Genomic DNA, 21,348 nt, shown 5'->3' on the forward strand with positions numbered 1-21,348 from the left:
TGGATATGTTACTGAACCTAGACCTGAGCCTAGACCTGACCAACTGCAGCAACCCCAGATCATAGACTGCCCCCACAGGCTTGTACAGTAGCACCAGACATGATGGCTGCATCACTTCATCCTCCTCTCATCTTACTCTGATCTTCCCATCACTCTAGAACAGGGTAAATCTGGACTCATCAGACCACATGACCTTCTTCTATGGCTCCAGAGTCCAGTCTTTATGCTGCCTAGCAAACTGAAGCCTTTTTCTCCGGTTAGTGGTTTTCTTATGACTACACAGCTGTTCAGTCCCAATCCCTTGAGTTCCCTTAACATTGTTAATGAAATGTTGCTTTCACTATTAAGGCGGCTGGAGCTCAGTTTGCAGGGCACCCGTCTCCCATACGGGAGACACAACTTCAAATAACGAATATTAAATCCTTCCAGTTGCGTTCGCTAAATGACTGCAGAATAGAATAAACATAGCCCATGCACCTGGTCGGGCTTAGCCTGAAAGGGTGACACGGGCCTTCTCTGCTCAGCTGAAGATGCGAGGTTGACTGATTCCAGCTAGATATATTTGGACTCACCTTGATGCATGGCATGGACTCTGGAACCACTGCCCTAGAGAAGGGCTGGACTGTCTTCCATTCTGGAGTTGCTCTATGTGAGAGGCAACTGTGGGAATACTCATTGCCTCAACAACTGGGGGAGTCCCCTCTCAGAAAAAGTTTCAACTTTAAATGAGGACCTCTTCAATCCCACCAACACATCTTACGACAAGGAAGCAGAGTCGGGGGACAACGGCGTGGGTTCTCCTATCTCTGGGGCTGAGGTCGCTGAGGTAGTTATAAAGCTCCTTGTTGGCAGGACAGTCACTGACAATTTAAGTTCTCTGATTGGTAGAAATTTTGGCAGGAAGTGGCTTCTTTATCATTTTCAGATCAACATAAAGGTCTCTTAGCAACATAGTAGTGATAGCGATCTTTTTTGTTATGATGAAAATGTGATAAATAATTTTGTTATCATGGATCACTCTTTGTGGATTTACCATATAGAGCCTCTGAATAAACACTACATTTTGTGGCTGGATTGTAACCTTCTGGACGGGATATGAATGCCTGGAAAACATCCTTAGATCACCTAGGGCAAGCTATCCATCACAATTTACCCCACAAAGTTACAGTATAAACTGCACTTGGGGATGCTAGAGATCTACTGTAGTTTTAAGGGTTAAACTATGGCGTATTAAGTTATTATTTCATGATTATGATGATGATTAAAAGATGAAAAAAGATGGATGTGTTAATTTGTGGTGAGATGGTAAAGAAGTAAAACTTGAACTTCATAAATTACTGTACCTTCCAGTTCATCATTCTTGATCACTATATCATATTTCCCTTCAATTTTAATCACTGTTGCAGGAAAAGATGACAGATGAACAGATCATTAGCAACCGCTGTTCTGCTGCCGCAACGCATCATGCATTTACCTTCATCGATACCTTGCAGTCTCTCGCTCTCAGCAGCATCAATGGCCATCACCTTGTCCGACTTGCGTGACGGCCTGCTGATGCCAGCGTTGTTCACGGCTCTGACTCGGAAGTGGTAGGAATGTCCCACACGGAGGCCATGAACCGGATATTTACAGACCTTTACTGGAGCATCATTGCACTGGACCCAGTTATCAGTTCCAACCTCACGCCTACGCGACAGAACAGGAGATGACATGAGCAGGTCAGTTTCACACTTTAGAAACACAGATAATTCTAACTTGTCAAGTATTTAAAACAGATAGTAGCTGTAGCTATAACAAAAGAAAGAAAGAAAGAAAAAAAGTAAAAAAGATACAGTAAAAAATAATAATGATCACTAATTATAATTATAAAGGTTCTCATCCTACCTATCAAAAATAAAATGTGTTGTAACTAGTAGCTACAGGTTCAGATTCTCTGTTAAAATATGGTGTCCCACAGGGGTCAGTTGTGGGACCATATAGCAACCAATACTGTAGAACGGACAATAATTTGTAATAATTGTAATAAAATAAAAAACATAATAATAATTTGCGAATAATGTAATAAGTTAGTACATTATGGTCTGTAGTTATTACATTTTCAAAGTTTTTTATGCTACACCAATTGTGTAATTTATTACATTACAATTTATTACATTTTGCAAATGTAATGTGAATCTGTTCGCTTTTATGCTGATGATGCACAAGTGTATTTACCTGTTAGATCCTAGTATGCTGCATTCACTACAACACCACTTTCAACATATTAAAATTGGGTGTCTCAGGACCTTATACAACTTAATCCAGACAAAACTGAGACAGTTGTAACTGGTCCCCATCATATGACTAAAGTTCATCTATCTGCTGGTTTCCTACATACACACATAAAGCATATTGGTGCTTGGTCTGACCGAACACTTAATTTTTTTTATCATCATAGTAATATTTCTAAAATATGATCTATTTTCTCTTCCAAATAGACAGAGATCATTTTGCATGTTTTTATATCCTCATGTCTTGATGACTTCAGCAGTGTTTCAATACGTCTCAACAAAAAAATAAATTAATTGGCTTCCAATGATTCCAATATATATACATATATATATATATATATATATATATATATATATATATATATAAGCCAGAAATAGCTAAATGCAACAAAAGGCACTGTGAGGAGATCATTTGATTTATTGACCTATTTTCTTCACTGCTCATTTCTGGCCAGTTTTGTTTGATGATTGGTTTGTTTTATTTGTTTGTTTTATCTGCCTTATTGTTCATGTGTATAAGGGTCAGAGGTCCTTTAATGTAAGTCTATTAAGTGAAAACTATAAATCACAGCAAATACATTGCAGACTTCTAGTGAACTCAGTGTGAACTGCAGATTTGTACCACGTCTTCATGTTAGCTCGGCTCTATTTTAAGACTAAAGAGTGTCAGGGTGCTGACTGACCGATCCACAAAGTATCCAGTGATTGGAGCCTCATTAACGGTGTTGGGAGGTTTCCAGGCAACCAGCACATAATCCGAGTTAACGTCATACACCTTTACGCTCATTGGTGCACCGGGGGCTCCGGCTGCAGAAGGGACAGCATCTGTGGAGCCACAAAGTAGTCAATAAGAAGGTCAGTGCACTTTTTCTTGCATGACATCGGTCTGATGATGCAACACGAAGCAGAGTTACGTCACCTAAGACAAACAGGTAGGCGCTGTGCTCGGTGGTGCCATCCTTTGTGAAGATGCGGAGAGTGTAGAGACCCTCGTCATCCTTGGCCAGGTGAGGCAGAGTCAGACTGGCTGCACCTCCACCCACTGACATCTCTGCCAGCGTGCTCGCTTTCAGCAGTTTATCTTTCAGAGGAGAAGATGGAGAACAGAGTGAGGAGAGACCAACAGCAGATACAGAAAGGCTTCAGCTTCAGTGTGGCACGAGTCTAATGATGTCTCACCATCTCTGTACCACTGGGCGAGGGGTGGTACATTGGGGAGGTCGGGGACTACCACCATAGTACACTTCAGTTTGATGGAACTGCCTTCCACACCAAAACTAACCGGGAACCTGTCGAGCAGGGCGACCTCCAGCTTACTGGGATGGATCTCAGTCAGATGGGGAACTGGAAAAAGGAAACAAATTCAGCAACATCAGTGATTCTTACTTCTCTGCATGTGTATTTAGCAGAGGTTAGTGTTACCGTACTACGTACTGCAACATGACACCTCAACACAATACTTTGGAAGTTAGTGAGTTTAAGGAAACTGTGGCATTCTGTCCAGCTGCATCCTGTACGGGATAATCTTACCTAAACCAAGCTGACAGGACTCTGCAGCTCCTCCTGGTCCTGTGAGGAGAACAGATTCACTGTTAGAGAATAGCTACCATGTTGGAAAAGTCTGAATGAGACGAAGGCAGAGAGACAGAGAGGCTCACTTTTCACGGTAACTGTAGCCTTGCTGGTAGCGGTGCCATGCTGGTTGGTGGCCACTGCACTGTACTCAGCTGTGTCGCTCACAACACACCTAAAGGATTAGCCAGCACACACCAACAGCTGTCAATCATCAATTAAACCTTTACCGTACAAAAGAAGAAGAAAAAAAAATCTAAACAAAATACCAAAATACTGCTACATCGTGTGACGTGAAACCTGCTACTATCCAGTTATTCAGGCTTTATTTATACAAAACTTTTAATACAAAACTGAATGCAATGTAAAGTAATTTAAAAATGCATAAAACCAAGAAATGCCACCCTGTCCCACATCAATTCTGATGTACTAAAACAGTTATGTTCTCAACAACATTCAGAAGGAAAAAACTGAGGAAACACTGTCATGTTTCGTAGAGGGAGACAGGAAACATTAGATTTAAAATTATATTAAAACCCATAAAAGTATTCAATATTAAATGAATGAATAACAATTAATAAATAAAGATAAATGGTAAATGATAATATAAAATAAATGCATAAATAAGCATGTATGAATACAAATTAATAAATAAAATTAACTTATTACATTAAACAATATACAATACACAATATAAAACAAACAAAGGCCAGAAATATTAGTGAAAACAAGTGTCAAGAGGTTTAAGTATTAAATCAGAATGAAAACAAAATAAATAAATAAATTAGTTAAAAATTAAAATAAAAAAGCAAACAAAAGTAAATTCAAATAAATTAAAAGTACCATAAAATAATTAGCATTTACCAAAAAATAAAGATATCTAAAATATGTATATTTACAAAAAAAAAATGTAATTAATAAATAAAACATGAATAAAATCAAATTATTTTAGTTTGTTTTGGTTTTGTCTATTTCTATTTAAATATATTTAATCTTTTATATTTTGATGTTGTGGCTGCACAAAACTTGAGATTTTTGTCTAATAAACTTCACATGAAGAGTTTTTAAGGATGCCATCCCCCATCAGCCTGAGACGAGCTCCTGCAAGCTAAAAGTTGTAAGATGAACGAATATTTCTCTATGCATTGCAGATGGAGCTGCAGGTGCAGCTCTTCACGAAGACGATGGTGCTGTTCTGCAGATCTAACACCGAGGAGAGGAGAAGAAGAAATGTGACCTTCACCCCAAGCAGAACTATTTTAAGATTATCGTTTTTCTCAGCTGTGGGGGGCGTGAAGTCGGTGTCTTCCTCCTAACAGAGCTTACACTTGGATTTTTTTAAACAAATGATCAGGAAATCCATCACCTGGAGGAAATTTGGCTCAGGAGTCTCCTCGGTGACGTTGTGATGTGGAAACAGATGTACTCATTGCTTCGGAAAAAGAAAGAAGGAAGGAGAGAAGGAGGAATGGAGTGATGGGGGGTGCAGGCAGTGGGGAGGAATTCAAGGCTCGAATGACGCAAAGGTCAGCACGTTGACACCAACAGCTGTGCGGTCTTCAAGATGACGACGAGAAGCAGACTGTAACCATAGACCGACTGTAACCTGCAGGACTCTGTCGGTAGACAAAATCCATAAAAGAAGGAAGGAAGTCTGTCAGAGTAAACTTTAAATCAGAAACTTTTTCATCCTGTTATTAATCCTGCTTTCTGTTCTGTTTCCTTCTCTTTGGTTTTATTCAGTTTCAGCACATAATGTTAGCTTTCTACATGACTAAATCAGCCTCATCCAGCCATCTGGGATGTTTTATTATGTTTACTTTATTATGTTATGTTATGTTATGTTGTGTTACATATATATATATATATATATATATATATATATATATAATAAGGTTAGTATACCATATAGTCATTTTTTTTCTACAGAAAAAAATCCAGTTGTAAATTTTTATGGCTTTATTTTTATCTAATGTTAAATTGTTCATATTTTTTTCTACTTTTACTCTAACTTCTATGTGTTCATATTTGCAAATCAAGTTTTGCTACCTTGAATAATTCAAGTGTGTGAATGTGAAGAAAAAACTATGAGTATCTGTTTGTATGAGTTTAAAAAAGATTTGTATCTGTAAATAAAAAGAGAAGTTCCTTTGTAAATATCTGTTTACAGATGCAAAAGTAAACATTTCACGTTTCAAAAGTTGTAGATGCTGATTTTTGTCCTTGTCTTTACAAATGAAACTTTCTAATCAGAGAGCAGACGGCTTCATGTTCTCCAGCACAACTGAAGGGTCTTGAAGATGCAGTTTTTCTCAATGACTTGCCCCCTGAAGAAGGTTAATCCAGCATCATCTTGCATCCTGTCTGTTCTCTGGGCTCACTCGAGCCAGTAAAAGTCAGTCTGATGTTGACTCTTGCCTAACTCTTCCTCTGTCTTTTTTTCTCTTTCTTTTCCTCTCTTCCTCTGATAATGTTTTCTTGTGTTTCTTTGCTGGATCCATCACAGAGTGCATTCAAAACAATCAGCGTTTATATCTGTTTGCTAACGTGTGACGCAGCGCATAAAGCAAAACTCAGCTGCAACGTCACGAATAAAGCTCATGTGACACTGTCACAACAAATCAACATCGTAGATTTTAAAGATGGATGACGGTGCCAGAACCACCAACTTCCTAAATTCTTTTGATCATCTGTATATATTTTTTATTACAGAACACCGTAGGTAATAATGGAACCATTAACTTTCAGGACCAAAGCTCTAAGATGTTTATATTTACTTCCATGAAGTAAATTCCTCCCACTTTGGTTCTGGTTAAACTGGTGTGAATGCAGGCTGGTTCACTAAAAGCACCGAGTTTCTTTGTGTAGAACAAGTTGGTGCCAGACCCAGAGCCGTAACTGTGTAGGTTGCAAAAAGGTTCTGGACGGGGGTAGGTCGAGTGAGGCTGGAAGTCCATGGCCGTTTCCGCAGCTGGCCAGGTCCAGCTCTGTCCCTGGCAGCAGGTCCTCAGGGTCGGAGGTTCATGAAGACACAGCGAGGATGGAGAGGGAAGTGGCTGTGAAAGAACGGTATAACTTCTTGGGCTCTGGTACATCCTAACCTGTGTTGGGCATGTTATTTTTAAAAACTATTAAATTATAGTTACTAGTTACTTCTTGCAAAAAGTAACAGAGCTAGTTAGGCTGTTTATTTTAACTCTATTACTTCCATCACTGATCCTAACCATCTGTCTCCCTGAGGAGTCCACCACTAACCAGGAGCAGTTTGAGTTTTTGGAGAAGCTGGGGAGAGCTGTGGTGAGCCTCCTCCTAATGCCACTGCTGCATTAGTTGGAGGATACCATGAAATCCAAGTGTTGGTAACAGGGCACCAACTGAACAGCCGACCAAAAGAATCTGCAGCACCTGCTGCTCCGAAAACTCAGACTTGGTAATATTTGTTTATCACATTCACTCTTTTGCTGCTTTATTTGTTTTCTTCTTATTTTTTTTTTACACATTTTATAGTTGAATAACTTAACATGTATTTATAGAAAAAACCCACTTTACATTTACATTTACAAATGTGTTATTTTGTCAATAAACTGGTATTTATACAGATCAAATTCCATTAAAATAAATTTACATTTCTTGTACACAATAAGAACTGGACTTAATGAAAGAAGCTTCATTTTAATTTAATGTTTAATATTTCTAAATATGATCCAGTGATCAAAAAGGGCTTTAAGGGGAAAGGTGTGATTTCTCTCTTTTAAATTGGTACCTGAATTCTAAATGCTTGCTTTTTATCCCACAATATTATAAAATATAAGTCACAGACATAGTTGCACCATCATGTCTTTAATACCTGTTCTGTAACTACAAAAACAGATATTAAAATTATATATAATTTAACACAGACATTTTTATGTTCTACCAGCCACAGAGGACATTTTATTTTAATAAATACATGTGATGCAGTTCTCTCACTGGTTTTATATATTTATTTTAACTGTTTTCAGAAAAACGATAAGGTACAAGTAAAGCTTTGGGAACTTCTAAAGTAATTTACCCCTTCAACCCTGAATTTACCTATAATTTTTAAAAACAAAATAAATACAGGGAAAAAATCAGGAAAATAAAAAAAAGGCTAGAAAAAAAATTAAGTGCAATTTAATATTAAATAAATTAAGAATAATAATTAGATTAATTATAAATAATATAGAAATAAATACATGAACAAGTGTAATTAAAAGAAAATAAATAAAATAGGATAACTAAATAAAATAAAGGCTTGAAGTGGTTTGATGGAAATTTGCGATGCCAGGCATTAAGGGGTTAACGGTGTTTACAAACCACCAGCAGCTGGGATGCAGAGTTGTGGGTTAACGTACCTGCTAATGATCAAACTGTGGACTCCATACTTGCTCTCTATCTTGTATTTTCCTGGAGCACTCAGAGGGTCGATCGGTGCTTCTCCTTTATACCTGCAAAGCGTTCAAATCTGTAGTTCGTTACTTTTACAAACACAGGAGACTTTAGAAACTGGGAAGGCAACAGTAACCTGCTACTGGGACAAATGGAAAGAAACCTGGTCTCACCATTTCACAATGGGCCGAGGGTTTCCCTCCACAGTGCAAAAAAGCTTGACGGGGGTCTTTTCCCACACAGTGTGGGGCCGCAGGGCCACCAGGAAGTCCGGCATCTTGGGAATTTCCTCCGATTCCACCTTCTTCTTCATCATGTCCTTCACCTGCAGAGTGGGAAGTTCATCAGAGCGAACATGTTACCTGCTTACCTGCCGGAGCGTTTAACAGCAGCCTGTGGTGGATTAAACTAATTCTGTGTGCAGGGATAACATATTTTCTCCATTTTATATTTTTTAATTTTCAAATAAAATAAAGTAAACAACTTCAGTGGCACAAGAACTTTAATCTGTTGCCCACAAAATGACTTAGAAATGAAATCCTATTTTAAGCAGATGGGTCTCAATCATGTGGAAACAAACCAAAATGTAGATGAAATAAAGACATGCAGATAAAATCAACATTAAGCTACAACCAACTCGCGATGGAAAAGAAGAAGATTACAAGCTTTCTGACTAAAGAGGTTTGTGTTAGACTAAGAAACAGAAACTCAGCTTTGATCAACACAATAGATTTCATTCAGTGTTTTTAAGAATAACAGTTTATAAACATATTTTTGAATTAAAAACTGTCAGATAATCTATAGAGAATTTAAACCCACCAGGGAGGACAAACGTTTTCTTTTTCATCCTGCAGTATGAAAAATGTCTTGATCAAGAACTAACAAAACTATAAGATTGATTTATAATAAATAATCCACCAGAAACTAATTTCTTTCCTTTCTTTGCCAGTATAAACAAAGTAAACAAGTTCAGTGACACAAGTACTTTAATCGGTTGTCCACAAAGCTGCTCACCTCCTTCTGGATAGTTAGACTGTCCACTTGGGCCTTGGTGGCCATCCTTATCCTGTGGAGCTCCTGCTGAATAACAGCCAGTCCTTTCCCAACATGTGTGGTCACTCTCTGATACTCCTCAGTGTCTTCAGTTTCCCTAACAACACAAACATCCAATTATTCCATCCATAACCTTTATTTGACTGATAGATTATGAAAAACATTTAGATTTTAGCTCAACTTTGACACCTTTTGTAGAATCATCTGTTTTAAAAGCATTTGTACATCATATCTAAGTGGTTTCTAACACCATGTGAGTGGGAGCTCACCTCTGCCGGAAGGCCGGGATGGTATATGCTGGTTCTGCCATAGCCTCTGTGGCCTGGGCCTGCACCTTGCTCACCGACTTAGAGCTTGATTTCCTGTTGAGTGGGAGAGTCTGTCACCATGAAAATCCTGCCATGAGGAGTTTGCAGGTTTTAGTTTTGCAGAAGCGCTCGCTTTGGCCAAAAGAGCTCCAGATGTGCGTGCTGCTGTCTCTAATCTGAAGTAAGTAAACCAGTTTTATCCTACAACATATGCATGTTAAGGACACATAAAGCATCCAGAAAATACCTTAATGATGAGAACCCCATATAACCGTCAACTGTCTGATGGTGGTTAGTGCCACACAAATGCCTCAACAACAGATATCAGGATAATGGACAAAGACAAAAACATTGTTTAAACTGAAAGAAAAATTGATTAAATCTGCTTAGACCATCATAATTTTCCCATCCACTCAGTCTAAAGGAAATCTGAGTTAGTTCTGGCATTACTATGTATAGCTCTAAGTACTGGTCTCAGATGTAGGTCAGGTTCAAGTGTTGGCATGAGCCTTCTGACAAAAGGCAGCATGTCAGCTTTCTTCGAGACATGGTGATCAGAACTGGACAAACTGGGACATGAACTAGTTAATATCTATGAAGTAATGCAGCCTTCAACTTCAATATTGAGTTAATCGTGACGACATAGTGCAGCAGGACTGTTTAACAGCTTCAGTTTACTACCCCATCGGGTCATTACTGCTAGAAAATCATGAGAGATTCTTTATTTTTAACACTTTTTCTTTCTCTGATCTTCCAACCAGCTTTAGTCCTATAAAAAAATTACCAAATATGTAATTATTCTGATTACTTTAACCCTTGAAATGCCTGTTAAATCACAAAATGTAACTGTTTTTATGAAACAAAAACACACCAAACTGGTTATTTTCCATAAAACACGAGGCATTATTTATAAATTTTTTCATTTCTTTATTTATTTGTTTAAATCAGCCTTGTAATAAATTAAAACCTTTATTTTAATCTTTAAATAAAATCACTATCCCCACCGTTTAGAAATTTCTCATTTTTTCTCAGCAGTGACATCATGTAATCAAACTGGCATTTAAAGGCATTAAAATATTTTGAATAATTACATCTTTGGTCATTTTTATTGGAACTGAAGTTAACTGAGAAACCTGAGGGGGAAAAAAAGGAAAAATATTGATTACTAATGTTTTTATAGGGGTTTTAGAGAGAGGACTTTTTCGTCCTCTAATGACCTAAAAGGGTGGTAAATTTGTTCAGAGGGTCCTGTTGACCTTAAAGAGAAAAACACTGAATTTGAATTCCAAAAGTTTTTTAAGAGAACTTCATCATTTTCGTACAAAAATATCCTCCTCTGTGGCAAAAGACAAACAAAAATGTGGCCAAAAATTGAGGGAGAAAAGTCGAGAATGGACAAAAAAGTCTCTACAAGGGTTAAACATCCAGATATGGTGGAAAAAGTGCGGCAGCAGAGTAGATTCATAAAACACAGTCGTGTTTCTGATCAACACCTGCAGGAGCAGCAGAGCATCGATCTCTAAAGCCCCGGCACACATGGTGTCCCAGGGTTACAAAGAAACAGACTTCTGAATGATGCTGGTGGTTTTAATAAAGAATAATATAAGACTATTAATATAACAACAATGATAAGAATAATAATTTGTAACATGATCACAATCAAATCAAAAGGCACAAACAGAAGCTGCAAACGTACAGTTTTTCCTCCTTTTACACACAATATCACAACCCTTCGCTTCGCCAAGCAGCATCAGTTCCTCTGGAAACCTCTTCTAACCGGTTTTTACCTGCACAGACGTAGATCTATAAAATATAAAGCTGGTTTTCCCACTGCTTGTGACTTACGGCCCATTAAAGGTGACACTATCAGCTTCTGGTTTTTGAGTCAAACAAAATTTGAAATACACTCTCCTTGTCATCATGTACACTAATCCATCCTCGTGAATCAACTTAAATAGGGATTTGTATAACTAACCCTATTTATAAGGAAGGGCGTATCAACACTTCGATATCCATATCTACCAGTCAAAATAGTCAATTAGATATACACACAATTTTCATGACACCCAAGAATTTGGTGCATTCTTTCCATGTCTTTTGTGTCATGTGATTATGGTAGCCAATCAGATGTCATGATGCCATAATGATGATGACGCTAGTGTTAGTGATGATGTGTTTTAATCTTTTACTGCAGGTTCTTGAGCAATATGTTCTTAAAGTTTACTTAATTTAATAAATTTCAATACTAATTATCTTTTAAAAAATGATTTATTTCCATCTCATTTTTTTAAATATCGATATATGTTATCATTTTATGAACATTTATATTCATATTCATTCATTCATCCCTTGTAATAAAGATATTAATGCAAACAATTGGGGCAAAAAGCATTGCTTTCCTCGTCGATATGATGTAAAATAAAGTAAGCTGATGTACCGTGTTGAAAGAAAAGACCGTCCCTGTCAGGAAGCCACTGTTAGCATCGCTGTGTAAAAAGGTGGCCGGCTCCAGAAACCCGGGCTCAGCTCAGCTTTAAAGCTGATGTCAGAGCTGTAAGCAGACAGGTGCAGCAGCTCTATGTGTGCATGTGAGTGTGCACGGTGGCCTCTACCTGGCGAAGCAGCAGCAGCAGCTGAGCTTTACAAACGCAACAGGTACATTTCACCCTCATACCTTTCTGTCTGCTGCTTGACAACATGCTTAGTGTGATGATAGGCATAGTCAGTTTTGACTTGGCTCACATGCTTCCTCTTATACCAAGGTATGACTTTGGAAGCCATGACTGGAACACTTCAAGGAGACCTGGCTGAGAGCACCAGGGGGAGGGGGAGACCAAACCATGTTAGAAATGTTACAGAGCAGCTGACATTCTGCAGTGAATTCAGAAAAGAGTCAGTGTTTCTTCATCAGGCGTACAGTCTCCTGTAAGAAATACCTTCAGCTGGGATATTTTCTTCCACAAACTGCTGAAACACTCAAAAATAATTAATACATAAACATGTTTATCTTGCGGGAATGAACAACAGGAAAGCTTCAGCAGTGCTCCCAGCTTTAGTGATTCCACTTACAACCTTACAGAGCTCAGCTATGAATAGCCTGCAGCCGTCTGCAGATTCCAGGATCACAGACGGAGACAATTGATAAAACCAAAAAGCCAGACATGATTTAATTCAAAGCAGCGTGCAGAAAATCTGACAAACTTCCACGGCTAAGAAGACTAACATGTGATCCTGATGTCATTCCCACACTGTCTCTGTAGATAATTATATTTCTAATCAGTGTTAAAATATCTGAACACATTAACAGTTTTATCTGAGTCTTTTTAACTGACACAAATGAGTAAAAGACACTTGCTGTGTACAGATGTCCCACACTGCTGCTTACTGTGGTCCCACACCACACACATATGAAACCAGTTACTCACCTGTCCCAGGTCTGAACACAGAGAACTGCTCTGCTCTCAACTTCTAAATGTCTTTTCTACAAATGAATAATCCAACTGGACAGTAAATAAGAACAAAAGCAACTTACCCCAAGAGATTAAAACAGCGCAAAGCGGTGGCAGAACAGCCTGATGCCGCTTGGGAAGCACTTGCTGATGGTAACAAAAATATTACCCTCTCACCAGAGGAATGCTGTTCCCCTTCCACCCCATGTATGGACGCACTTAAGACTATATATAGCATTTACCCCCCGAATTTCATTCTCATTCTGCTGTTTGGAGATGGAGAGCATGCATCTGTAGATGCTTATTTAATTAATTATTTGGAATTCATTGTCTCATCCTCTGCTTTTAAGATTGTTTTTATGTTTTTAGATGCAAATACACAAAAGGGTTAAATAAGGAAAACAGAAACAGGCTGTCTGACATGAACAATATTACATGAAGGGCCAAATTACCCACCCTCATTACTGGCAGCAAAGTTGTTTTTCTAGAAAGATTAGCAGAAGACAGCTCAACGTCATATGTAACAGTATCAACCTATGTAAAGATTTTGAGATAATTTTCTGGCAGATCACAACACTTGGAGCTAAACGAGACCTTTTTAGGGTCCTGGAGACAGTCTGTCCTCCTTGGCTCAACACTTGCAGGCAGTAGTCGAGTTATTTTTACCAGCAAGTCCTCTGTTACAGTGATACCCTCAACTTCTTACTGTACAGGAGCCTCCGCCGCTATTTCTGTTCACACAAGCTCATTTAAAAGAAAGAAGGCGACTGATGACACATGGAGAAAATGCTGCTGAGTCAATGACAGGAAAAAATTGAACTGAGAAGAAGAAGCAAGCGTCCAATTTACGGCCCAGATGACCTGCAGCTGTTAAGCTGCCATTTTGTTATGTCAGAAGACAGAGCTCTGTTGAGAACACTTTTCTGACCCTGATGAAGTCCACTTTATTCTGCAGGGAAATACAGAAACTCCTTAAAACCTCTAACCATGTATTCAATCTTCTGAAGTGGAGGTTTAAACAGATAATCTGATTTTGGATTCTCCAAGAAAAATTAATAAAAAGAGACACATTGATCATCCACTTTACCAGGTCCACCTTCTAGTACCGGGTCAGACGTCTTTAATCCTGGTCTGATGGATGGAAGCAGGTGGTGAAACCTTCCTCAGAGGTTTTCTCCATATTGACATGACAGCATCACACAGTTGCTGCAGGTTTGTCGGCTGCATCCATGATGAGAATCTCCCGTTCCACCACATCCCAAAGCTGCTCTACTGGACTGAGATCTGGTGGCTGTGGAGGCCGTTGGAGTCCAGTGAACTCATCGTCATGTTCTAGAAAGCAGGTGGAGATGATCTGAGCTTTGTGACATGGTGCATTATCCTGCTGGAAGTAGCATCAGAAGATGCTCCACTGTGGTCATGAAGGGATATTGTCATGATGTTTCCAGCAGATTCTGAGCCGAGCATCTGAATGTGGAGCTGAAATGGAGACTCATCAGACCAGCAACGTTTCTCCATCTTCTATTGTCCAGTGTTGGTGAGTGTGTGTGAATTGTAGCCTCAGTTTCCTGTTCTTAGCTGACAGGAGACACCCAGTGTGGTCTTCTGCTGCTGTAGTCCATCTGCTGCCAGGCTGGACGTGTTGTGTGTTCAGAGATGCTGTTCTGCAGACCTTGGTAGGAACCAGTGCTGATTGGACTTCCTGTTGTCTTTCTGTCATCTCCAACCAGTCTGTCCATTCTCCTCTGACCTCTGACATCAACCGGACATTCTGGTCCAGACAACTGCTGCTCGCTGGATATTTTCTCTTCTTCAGACCATCTCTGTAAACCCTGGAGATGGTTGTGTGTGAAAATCCCAGTAAATACTCAGACCAACAACCATGCCACGTTCAAAGTCTCTTAAATCCCTTTTCTTCCTCATTCTGATGCTCAGTTTGAAGTTCAGTATGCTGGAAAATTCCCTTCTTCTGGATTATGTGGGTGTAGAAAAAGGATGTGTGGATTTAACTGAAACAAATTCAGCGTATAGACACAGGTAATGATTCATGAATATTCTGACAGGCTGTGTGGTACATGAGGTAAAACTGGTGGAGAACAACTTTCTAAAGACTCAGCTTGGTGTTATATTCTGTTGAATGCTGCCACCTAGTGTCTGTATACACATGACTAACATGAGTACAACTAACATGAACATATTTACTCAGCAGCTTGAAACACTTTTGGATAATAATAGAAATCTGTATTAAACATTTTACATTCAAGAAAACAAATAATCATAAAACTATAAGTAATAAAATTAAATGAAAATATATATTTTTTTTTTATTCCAGAGGGAAATTTCAGTGTAGTAGTAGGGGTTATTTATTTATTTATTTCAATAAAAACAATCATAATTAAATTTTTTTTAACCTGTCCAGCATGATACCAGCAGAATGATAGTCTGGTTGCTGTGTTGTGCTGAACAAATTTGCTTTGCCAAGAGGAGGCTTACTGGTATAAGGCTCCTCTTGATAATCTGATTCATTTGTTTATTTACTTATTTATTTATTGGTAAGTATTGTTAAGTAACTGATAAATCGTTTACTGGTGTATTATGTTTTTAAAAAGGGGCAGGTATTATACGTTTTCTTCTTCCTGCTCCTTTTCAAACATGGTTGTGCCTTAAGATGTGCTTTTGATTTGTTTAGTATATTTCTGTGTTGCTTGTGCATAGCCATGTGAGAAATAAAACTGTTAAACAGTTAATTAAAAACAATTAAACAATTTACTTACTTTGAATCATGGAGTCCATGTAATATTGCTGGACCTGACCGAAAAAGAAGGAAGACAGCAAAAAGAAGCAAAAGGGAAAGAAGAAGGAGGAGGAGACAAAAACACCACAGACAGAAGCAACGACCCTTCAATCCACATTATCACCAGACAACAAACTGTTACACCTACATGAACACACCAGAAAGTTTCCTATGGCTTTTACAGAAAAACAGAGCAGTCGGTCATTAAGAGTTCTTAAATAATAACCAAATCAAAACGAGTGACCAGCTGAGTGACTAGCTTAGCCGGTTGAGTGTACCAGTTTACCAGCTTAGTGACAGTTTACCGAGCTGAGTGACCAGTTTACCAGCTGAGTGACCAGTTTACCAGCTTAGTGACCAGTTTACCGAGCTTAGTGACCAGTTTACCGAGCTGAGTGACCAGTTTACCAGCTTAGTGACCAGTTTACCGAGCTGAGTGACCAGTTTACCAGCTGAGTGACCAGTTTACCAGCTTAGTGACCAGTTTGCCAGCTTAGTGACAGTTTACCGAGCTGAGTGACCAGTTTACCAGCTTAGTGACCAGTTTACCGAGCTGAGTGACCAGTTTACCAGCTTAGTGACCAGTTTACCGAGCTTAGTGACCAGTTTACCAGCTTAGTGACCAGTTTACCGAGCTTAGTGACCAGTTTACCAGCTTAGTGACCAGTTTATCGAGCTGAGTGACCAGTCTACCGAGCTGAGTGACCAGTTTACCAGCTTAGTGACCAGTTTACCGAGCTGAGTGACCAGTTTACCAGCTTAGTGACCAGTTTACCGAGCTGAGTGACCAGTTTACCAGCTTAGTGACCAGTTTACCAGCTTAGTGACCAGTTTATCGAGCTGAGTGACCAGTTTACCAGCTTAGCGACCAGTTTACCAGCTTAGTGACCAGTCTACCGAGCTGAGTGACCAGTTTACCAGCTTAGTGACCAGTTTACCGAGCTGAGTGACCAGTTTACCAGCTTAGCGACCAGTTTACCAGCTTAGTGACTAGTTTACCAAGCTGAGTGACCAGTTTACCAGCTTAGTGACCAGTTTACCGAGCTGAGTGACCAGTCTACCGAGCTGAGTGACCAGTTTGCCAGCTTAGTGACAGTTTACCAGCTTAGTGACCAGTTTACCAGCTTAGTGACCAGTTTACCGAGCTGAGTGACCAGTTTACCAGCTTAGTGACCAGTTTACCGAGCTTAGTGACCAGTTTACCGAGCTGAGTGACCAGTTTACCGAGCTGAGTGACCAGTTTACCAGCTTAGTGACCAGTTTACCGAGCTGAGTGACCAGTCTACCGAGCTGAGTGACCAGTTTACCGAGCTGAGTGACCAGTTTACCAGCTTAGCGACCAGTTTACCAGCTTAGTGACCAGTTTACCGAGCTGAGTGACCTGGTCGGGTATTCTGAGGGCCGCTGCCTATAAAGGTTCTCCACAACAACATGGCTGAAGCTTCCACCACCACTATACCTAAAGACAAGAAGTCGATGGGGAAGGTTCAAGCAGATGTACATCTCCTTATTTAAATTATTATTTACTTGTTTTTTTATATTTATTATTATAACTGATAGTCTGTTTTAGTATATTTTTGTTTATTTCATTTAGAGAACTAATTAAAAAAATGTTTATTTTAGTGGTTCTAGTTTTTGTAGTTCTTTATTGTTTCACATTGCTCTTAGTTGATTTAAAACCAAAAAGCCATAAAGCTGTTGACATGTGTAAAGTAAATTTTATATTGGTCTATTGAATTACTTTTAGTGGGTCTGTGACATTCAGTACCTCAGTTAGTACAATAGTACTGAATAGTACTATTATTATTATTAATAATAATAATAATAGTAGCTGAATTTATCACCATTTCAGGTTAAAAACAATAGAAGGGTGAAAAAATAGCTGGCTGATGAAGGATGCTGCGAACAACCTGCTATAACTGTGTAGAAGCTCTCTGTGAGGCCAGCAGGGAGAGCTGCTGAAAATTAATTGTAAGATTTTAAGTTTGGAAATCTGTCGTCTCCTTCCAAAACCCTTTATCACCGTCCGTTACAATCTAACAACAACTAAACGTTCTCACATGTAGTTTTCTGAGTGAAAACATGATGACAGATTAGTAAATTAAACAGGTTTACAGTAGACGTGTGAATAATCATTAATCATTCATTGTTACAGATAGTAATAAAAGGCCTCAAAACTCAAGTTTTGCTCAGGGCCCCGTGGAGGCTTGGGCCGGCCCTGGTGGGGATGATTTGCTCCGTCAGGATTTCTCTAGAGTCTATTGTCTGGAGGATGTTTGACAAACAGCTCATTCAGCAACACAAGAGAGAAGAAAAACTATCCAAGAGCAGAAGTTCTGAGAGCAGAGAAAGTGTCTGACTCTCAGGGAAAGAGACCGAGCTGGAGCGCCGGAGATTTGAACCCGCAACCCTAAACGTGAGAAGAGGAGCAGAGTTTTGAAAAGAAAACGATATATTTGAGATCAAGAAGGAACTCTTAGAGTGAGAGCAGAGTTTTGAGAGAGAACAAGATGATATTTGAGCCTGAAAACATGAAATCTTTCTCTTGAATCCAACAATTATGCTCTTGATTAAAGAGGGAAATATGTCCATATCCGCCTCATCTCCCGCTTCCACGTCCCCGACAGAAACATTTGTCTCTAAGTTTTCCCTCTGCATTCAAGTTCAGTTGCATAGACGTGTGTGTGTGTGTGTGTTTGACTTTCTACCACTTGTTGAATTCCAGTCTGCTGCCTCTGGCCCCAGCACACCGAATGTTTGCAGTAGGAACAAAAGAGATTATTGGAGCATGATAACATGATGAGCAGGAGGCGCTTCATGCTGCTTAAATATCACATTTTAGACTATTTGAGAGCAAGAGATGCAAACACTTAGAAAAGCTTTGCATTTTTTTTTCTTTTTTTTTGTTGTTTTTCTTTATTGTGTTTTTATTATAAACTAAGCAACTAAACAAATGTTTATTATTATTATTATTTATATTATTATTACATGTTTTTTTTATTCTAATAAACAAAGATTTGGTAAATCTATTCTAACAAGGTTTTTAGCAAGAAGGTACAGTTTAAGGGTCATAAGTAGTAATAATTTACATCAATGATATATGTAAAACATCTCAGTCGCTCCAATTCATCTTGTTTGCTTATGACACTACTTGCAGCAACTTTAGGAAAATGTCACCACAGAACTCAGTAAAATGAAATATTGGTTTGACAAAAACAAGCTATTACTAAACTATTAGAAGACAAAAGTCATATTTAGTACACAAGTACAGGTAGAGGTTGTTAATATAGAAGACTGAATTTTTATGGGTGATAATAGATGTTAAAATACATCTGCAATAAACCTTCTAGAAGTATTTCTATAATGGCTAAAGAGAGGAACTTTATAAACGACAAATCACTTCACACCCTGCTCATCTTACTGTGCAGAAGTTTGGGCCATGACAGAGTTCGCTGCAGCCATCATTCAAATGCTAAAGAGAACAAAAAGAATCATCCTTACAGGAAATTATCTGGGACTCACAAATCCACTATTTAAGTCCAGTTTGATCTAGTTTTATAACACTGTAGAATTTCAAAAAGCACAATTTCTATATAAAATCAGGAACAATTTATTTTCATGTCAAAAATATTTCAGGACAGAGATGGAGGTTGTAAAATGAGAATTTAAAACAACACGTTATTGCAGGAACCGTTAGTGGAGAGAAGCTATGAACAGACTGAATGTGGAGCTGAAACTACGTCCAAGCTTCACTCTATTTAAAAAGAAACATGAACCAATAAATTATTACAAGTTAGGTGGAAGAGAAGCCCGAACACCTACCTGGGATATGGCGTATGTATTAATATATATAACTTTGTATATTGGCATAATTTTTCATATACAGCTGTTTCTATACTGGGATCATGTAAATAGGCACAGATAGTTTATATATTTAGAATGTCATAAATATTTTATATGATATAATATTGATATATAATATGCAAATATAAAAAGTATTTATCTAAGTTGTCTCATATATGCAGAGGCATCCACGTCGTCCATTAATTTATAATAATAGACACCTCGTCGGCCATTATCCCGCTTATACCATAGTCCATTAAAAAAGAAAGAAAATTAAATAGATTCTTAATGCGCTAATGTTGTTTTTACCGGTAAAATCGTAAGTTTTTCACAAGAAGTGGCTGAGTGGACGATTTTGTTGTGACATGTTGCCAAGGTAACTGGTTCTAACGCAGAACCTGCAGCTCGGTTGGCCGCAGTTATGTTACGTGACGGAACCATTTCAGTGTGTGTGCAGCTCTTACAGCTTGTGTGTGTCCAGAGGATGATGCAACATTTTGCAACAGTCAAAGTCCACAGATGGTTTCCTACATGGTTCAATAAGCCTGCAGGCTGCTCTGATCTGGTGCGTCTGCAGCCCGGCGTCTGAGTTTCTGTTGCCAGGGTTACCAACTACTGTTTAGTCAGCGCAATAATTTACAGCGATAAGTCTATTTGGCCGGAACCTCTTTTATAAGTGTCCATTATCACTTTTTAATGGACACCCTCCAGCCAATCAGAATCGAGTATTCACCCAAACCATGGTATAAATACTTATATACAGTTGCAAGGAAAAGTATGTGAACCCTTACTTGGATTTCTGTAAAAATTGGTCATAAAATGTGTTCTGATCTTCATCTACAGTGTGTGCAGAATTATTAGGCAAATGAGTATTTTGACCACATCATCCTCTTTATGCATGTTGTTCTACTCCAACCAGTACAGGCTTGATATGTTTCCTTTTGTGGTGGTCAAAAGATTTCTCCGTTTCTGATTAAGCAAGCTGCATACAGCAGTAGCAGAGTTTTTTTTTTTTTTTTTTATTAATAACCATGTTTTTGACCACGCTATGTGCATTTATATATATATATATATATATATATATATATATATATATATATATGTATATATATATATATATATCACACCTGATGTGCAAAGTTGTGGTGTATGCACACAAATAAGGCTCCCCCAAAAGCACTGGTGCTTCAATCCCTGTGCAGGTGTGTTTTACTGAGTTATGGGAGAAAGTTTTAGTCTCATTCTCTCTGATACAACACCAGCTTTTTTTATGTATGAGAAAAAAGCGGGAAACATTTTAAAGTACAGATGTGTACCACTACTACTTTATAGTATTGATGTGTTGTACCACTGATTTCTTTCAGATCTAATAACAAGTAAGAGTCAGGCTGGTATCGACTATGCTGATCCAATAACAATACTTTGTACAAAACAGGTTTGGAAAATCACTCAATCAACAAAGCTTCCATTAAGGAACTGAGGCTTACTGTGTTACACAGAATGCTGACTCAAACTGAAATGACCACTAAAATACATCATTAAATTAATAAATACTACAATAATTACATAACTACATTTAAAATATTTAATGAAACATCAGTCAAAACAGGTGAAACTGAAGGAATGATTGAATTATTGTCTATATTTTTTAA

At 38.3% G+C, this 21,348-nt stretch overlaps 1 protein-coding gene across 5 annotated transcripts in view; it reads right to left on the bottom strand.

Annotated features, from left to right (window-relative positions):
• myom2a (myomesin 2a) overlaps positions 1 to 13,257 on the bottom strand; it is a 41,963-nt gene extending 28,706 nt beyond the window's left edge. Inside the window, exons 1-13 of one of the 5 annotated variants that reach the window (XM_041982921.1) lie at positions 13,143 to 13,257; positions 12,285 to 12,417; positions 9,572 to 9,664; positions 9,264 to 9,399; positions 8,423 to 8,574; positions 8,216 to 8,308; positions 3,929 to 4,017; positions 3,801 to 3,839; positions 3,450 to 3,614; positions 3,190 to 3,351; positions 2,954 to 3,095; positions 1,487 to 1,686; positions 1,344 to 1,397 (exon numbers count right to left, since the gene is read on the bottom strand). In XM_041982921.1, the coding sequence (XP_041838855.1) occupies positions 1,344 to 1,397; positions 1,487 to 1,686; positions 2,954 to 3,095; positions 3,190 to 3,351; positions 3,450 to 3,614; positions 3,801 to 3,839; positions 3,929 to 4,017; positions 8,216 to 8,308; positions 8,423 to 8,574; positions 9,264 to 9,399; positions 9,572 to 9,664; positions 12,285 to 12,391 (1,432 nt within the window). In that variant the 5' untranslated portion in view covers positions 12,392 to 12,417; positions 13,143 to 13,257. Of the gene's footprint in view, positions 1 to 1,343; positions 1,398 to 1,474; positions 1,687 to 2,953; positions 3,096 to 3,189; positions 3,352 to 3,449; positions 3,615 to 3,800; positions 3,840 to 3,928; positions 4,018 to 8,215; positions 8,309 to 8,422; positions 8,575 to 9,263; positions 9,400 to 9,571; positions 9,665 to 12,284; positions 12,418 to 13,035; positions 13,051 to 13,142 lie in introns of those variants that run through there. The other 4 variants (XM_041982922.1, XM_041982923.1, XM_041982925.1 and 1 more) reach the window with 4 other exon arrangements.
• Positions 13,258 to 21,348: the final 8,091 nt, after the last annotated feature.

This window comes from Melanotaenia boesemani, chromosome 4, assembly GCF_017639745.1.
Source record: "Melanotaenia boesemani isolate fMelBoe1 chromosome 4, fMelBoe1.pri, whole genome shotgun sequence".
Classification (NCBI taxonomy): domain Eukaryota; kingdom Metazoa; phylum Chordata; class Actinopteri; order Atheriniformes; family Melanotaeniidae; genus Melanotaenia; species Melanotaenia boesemani.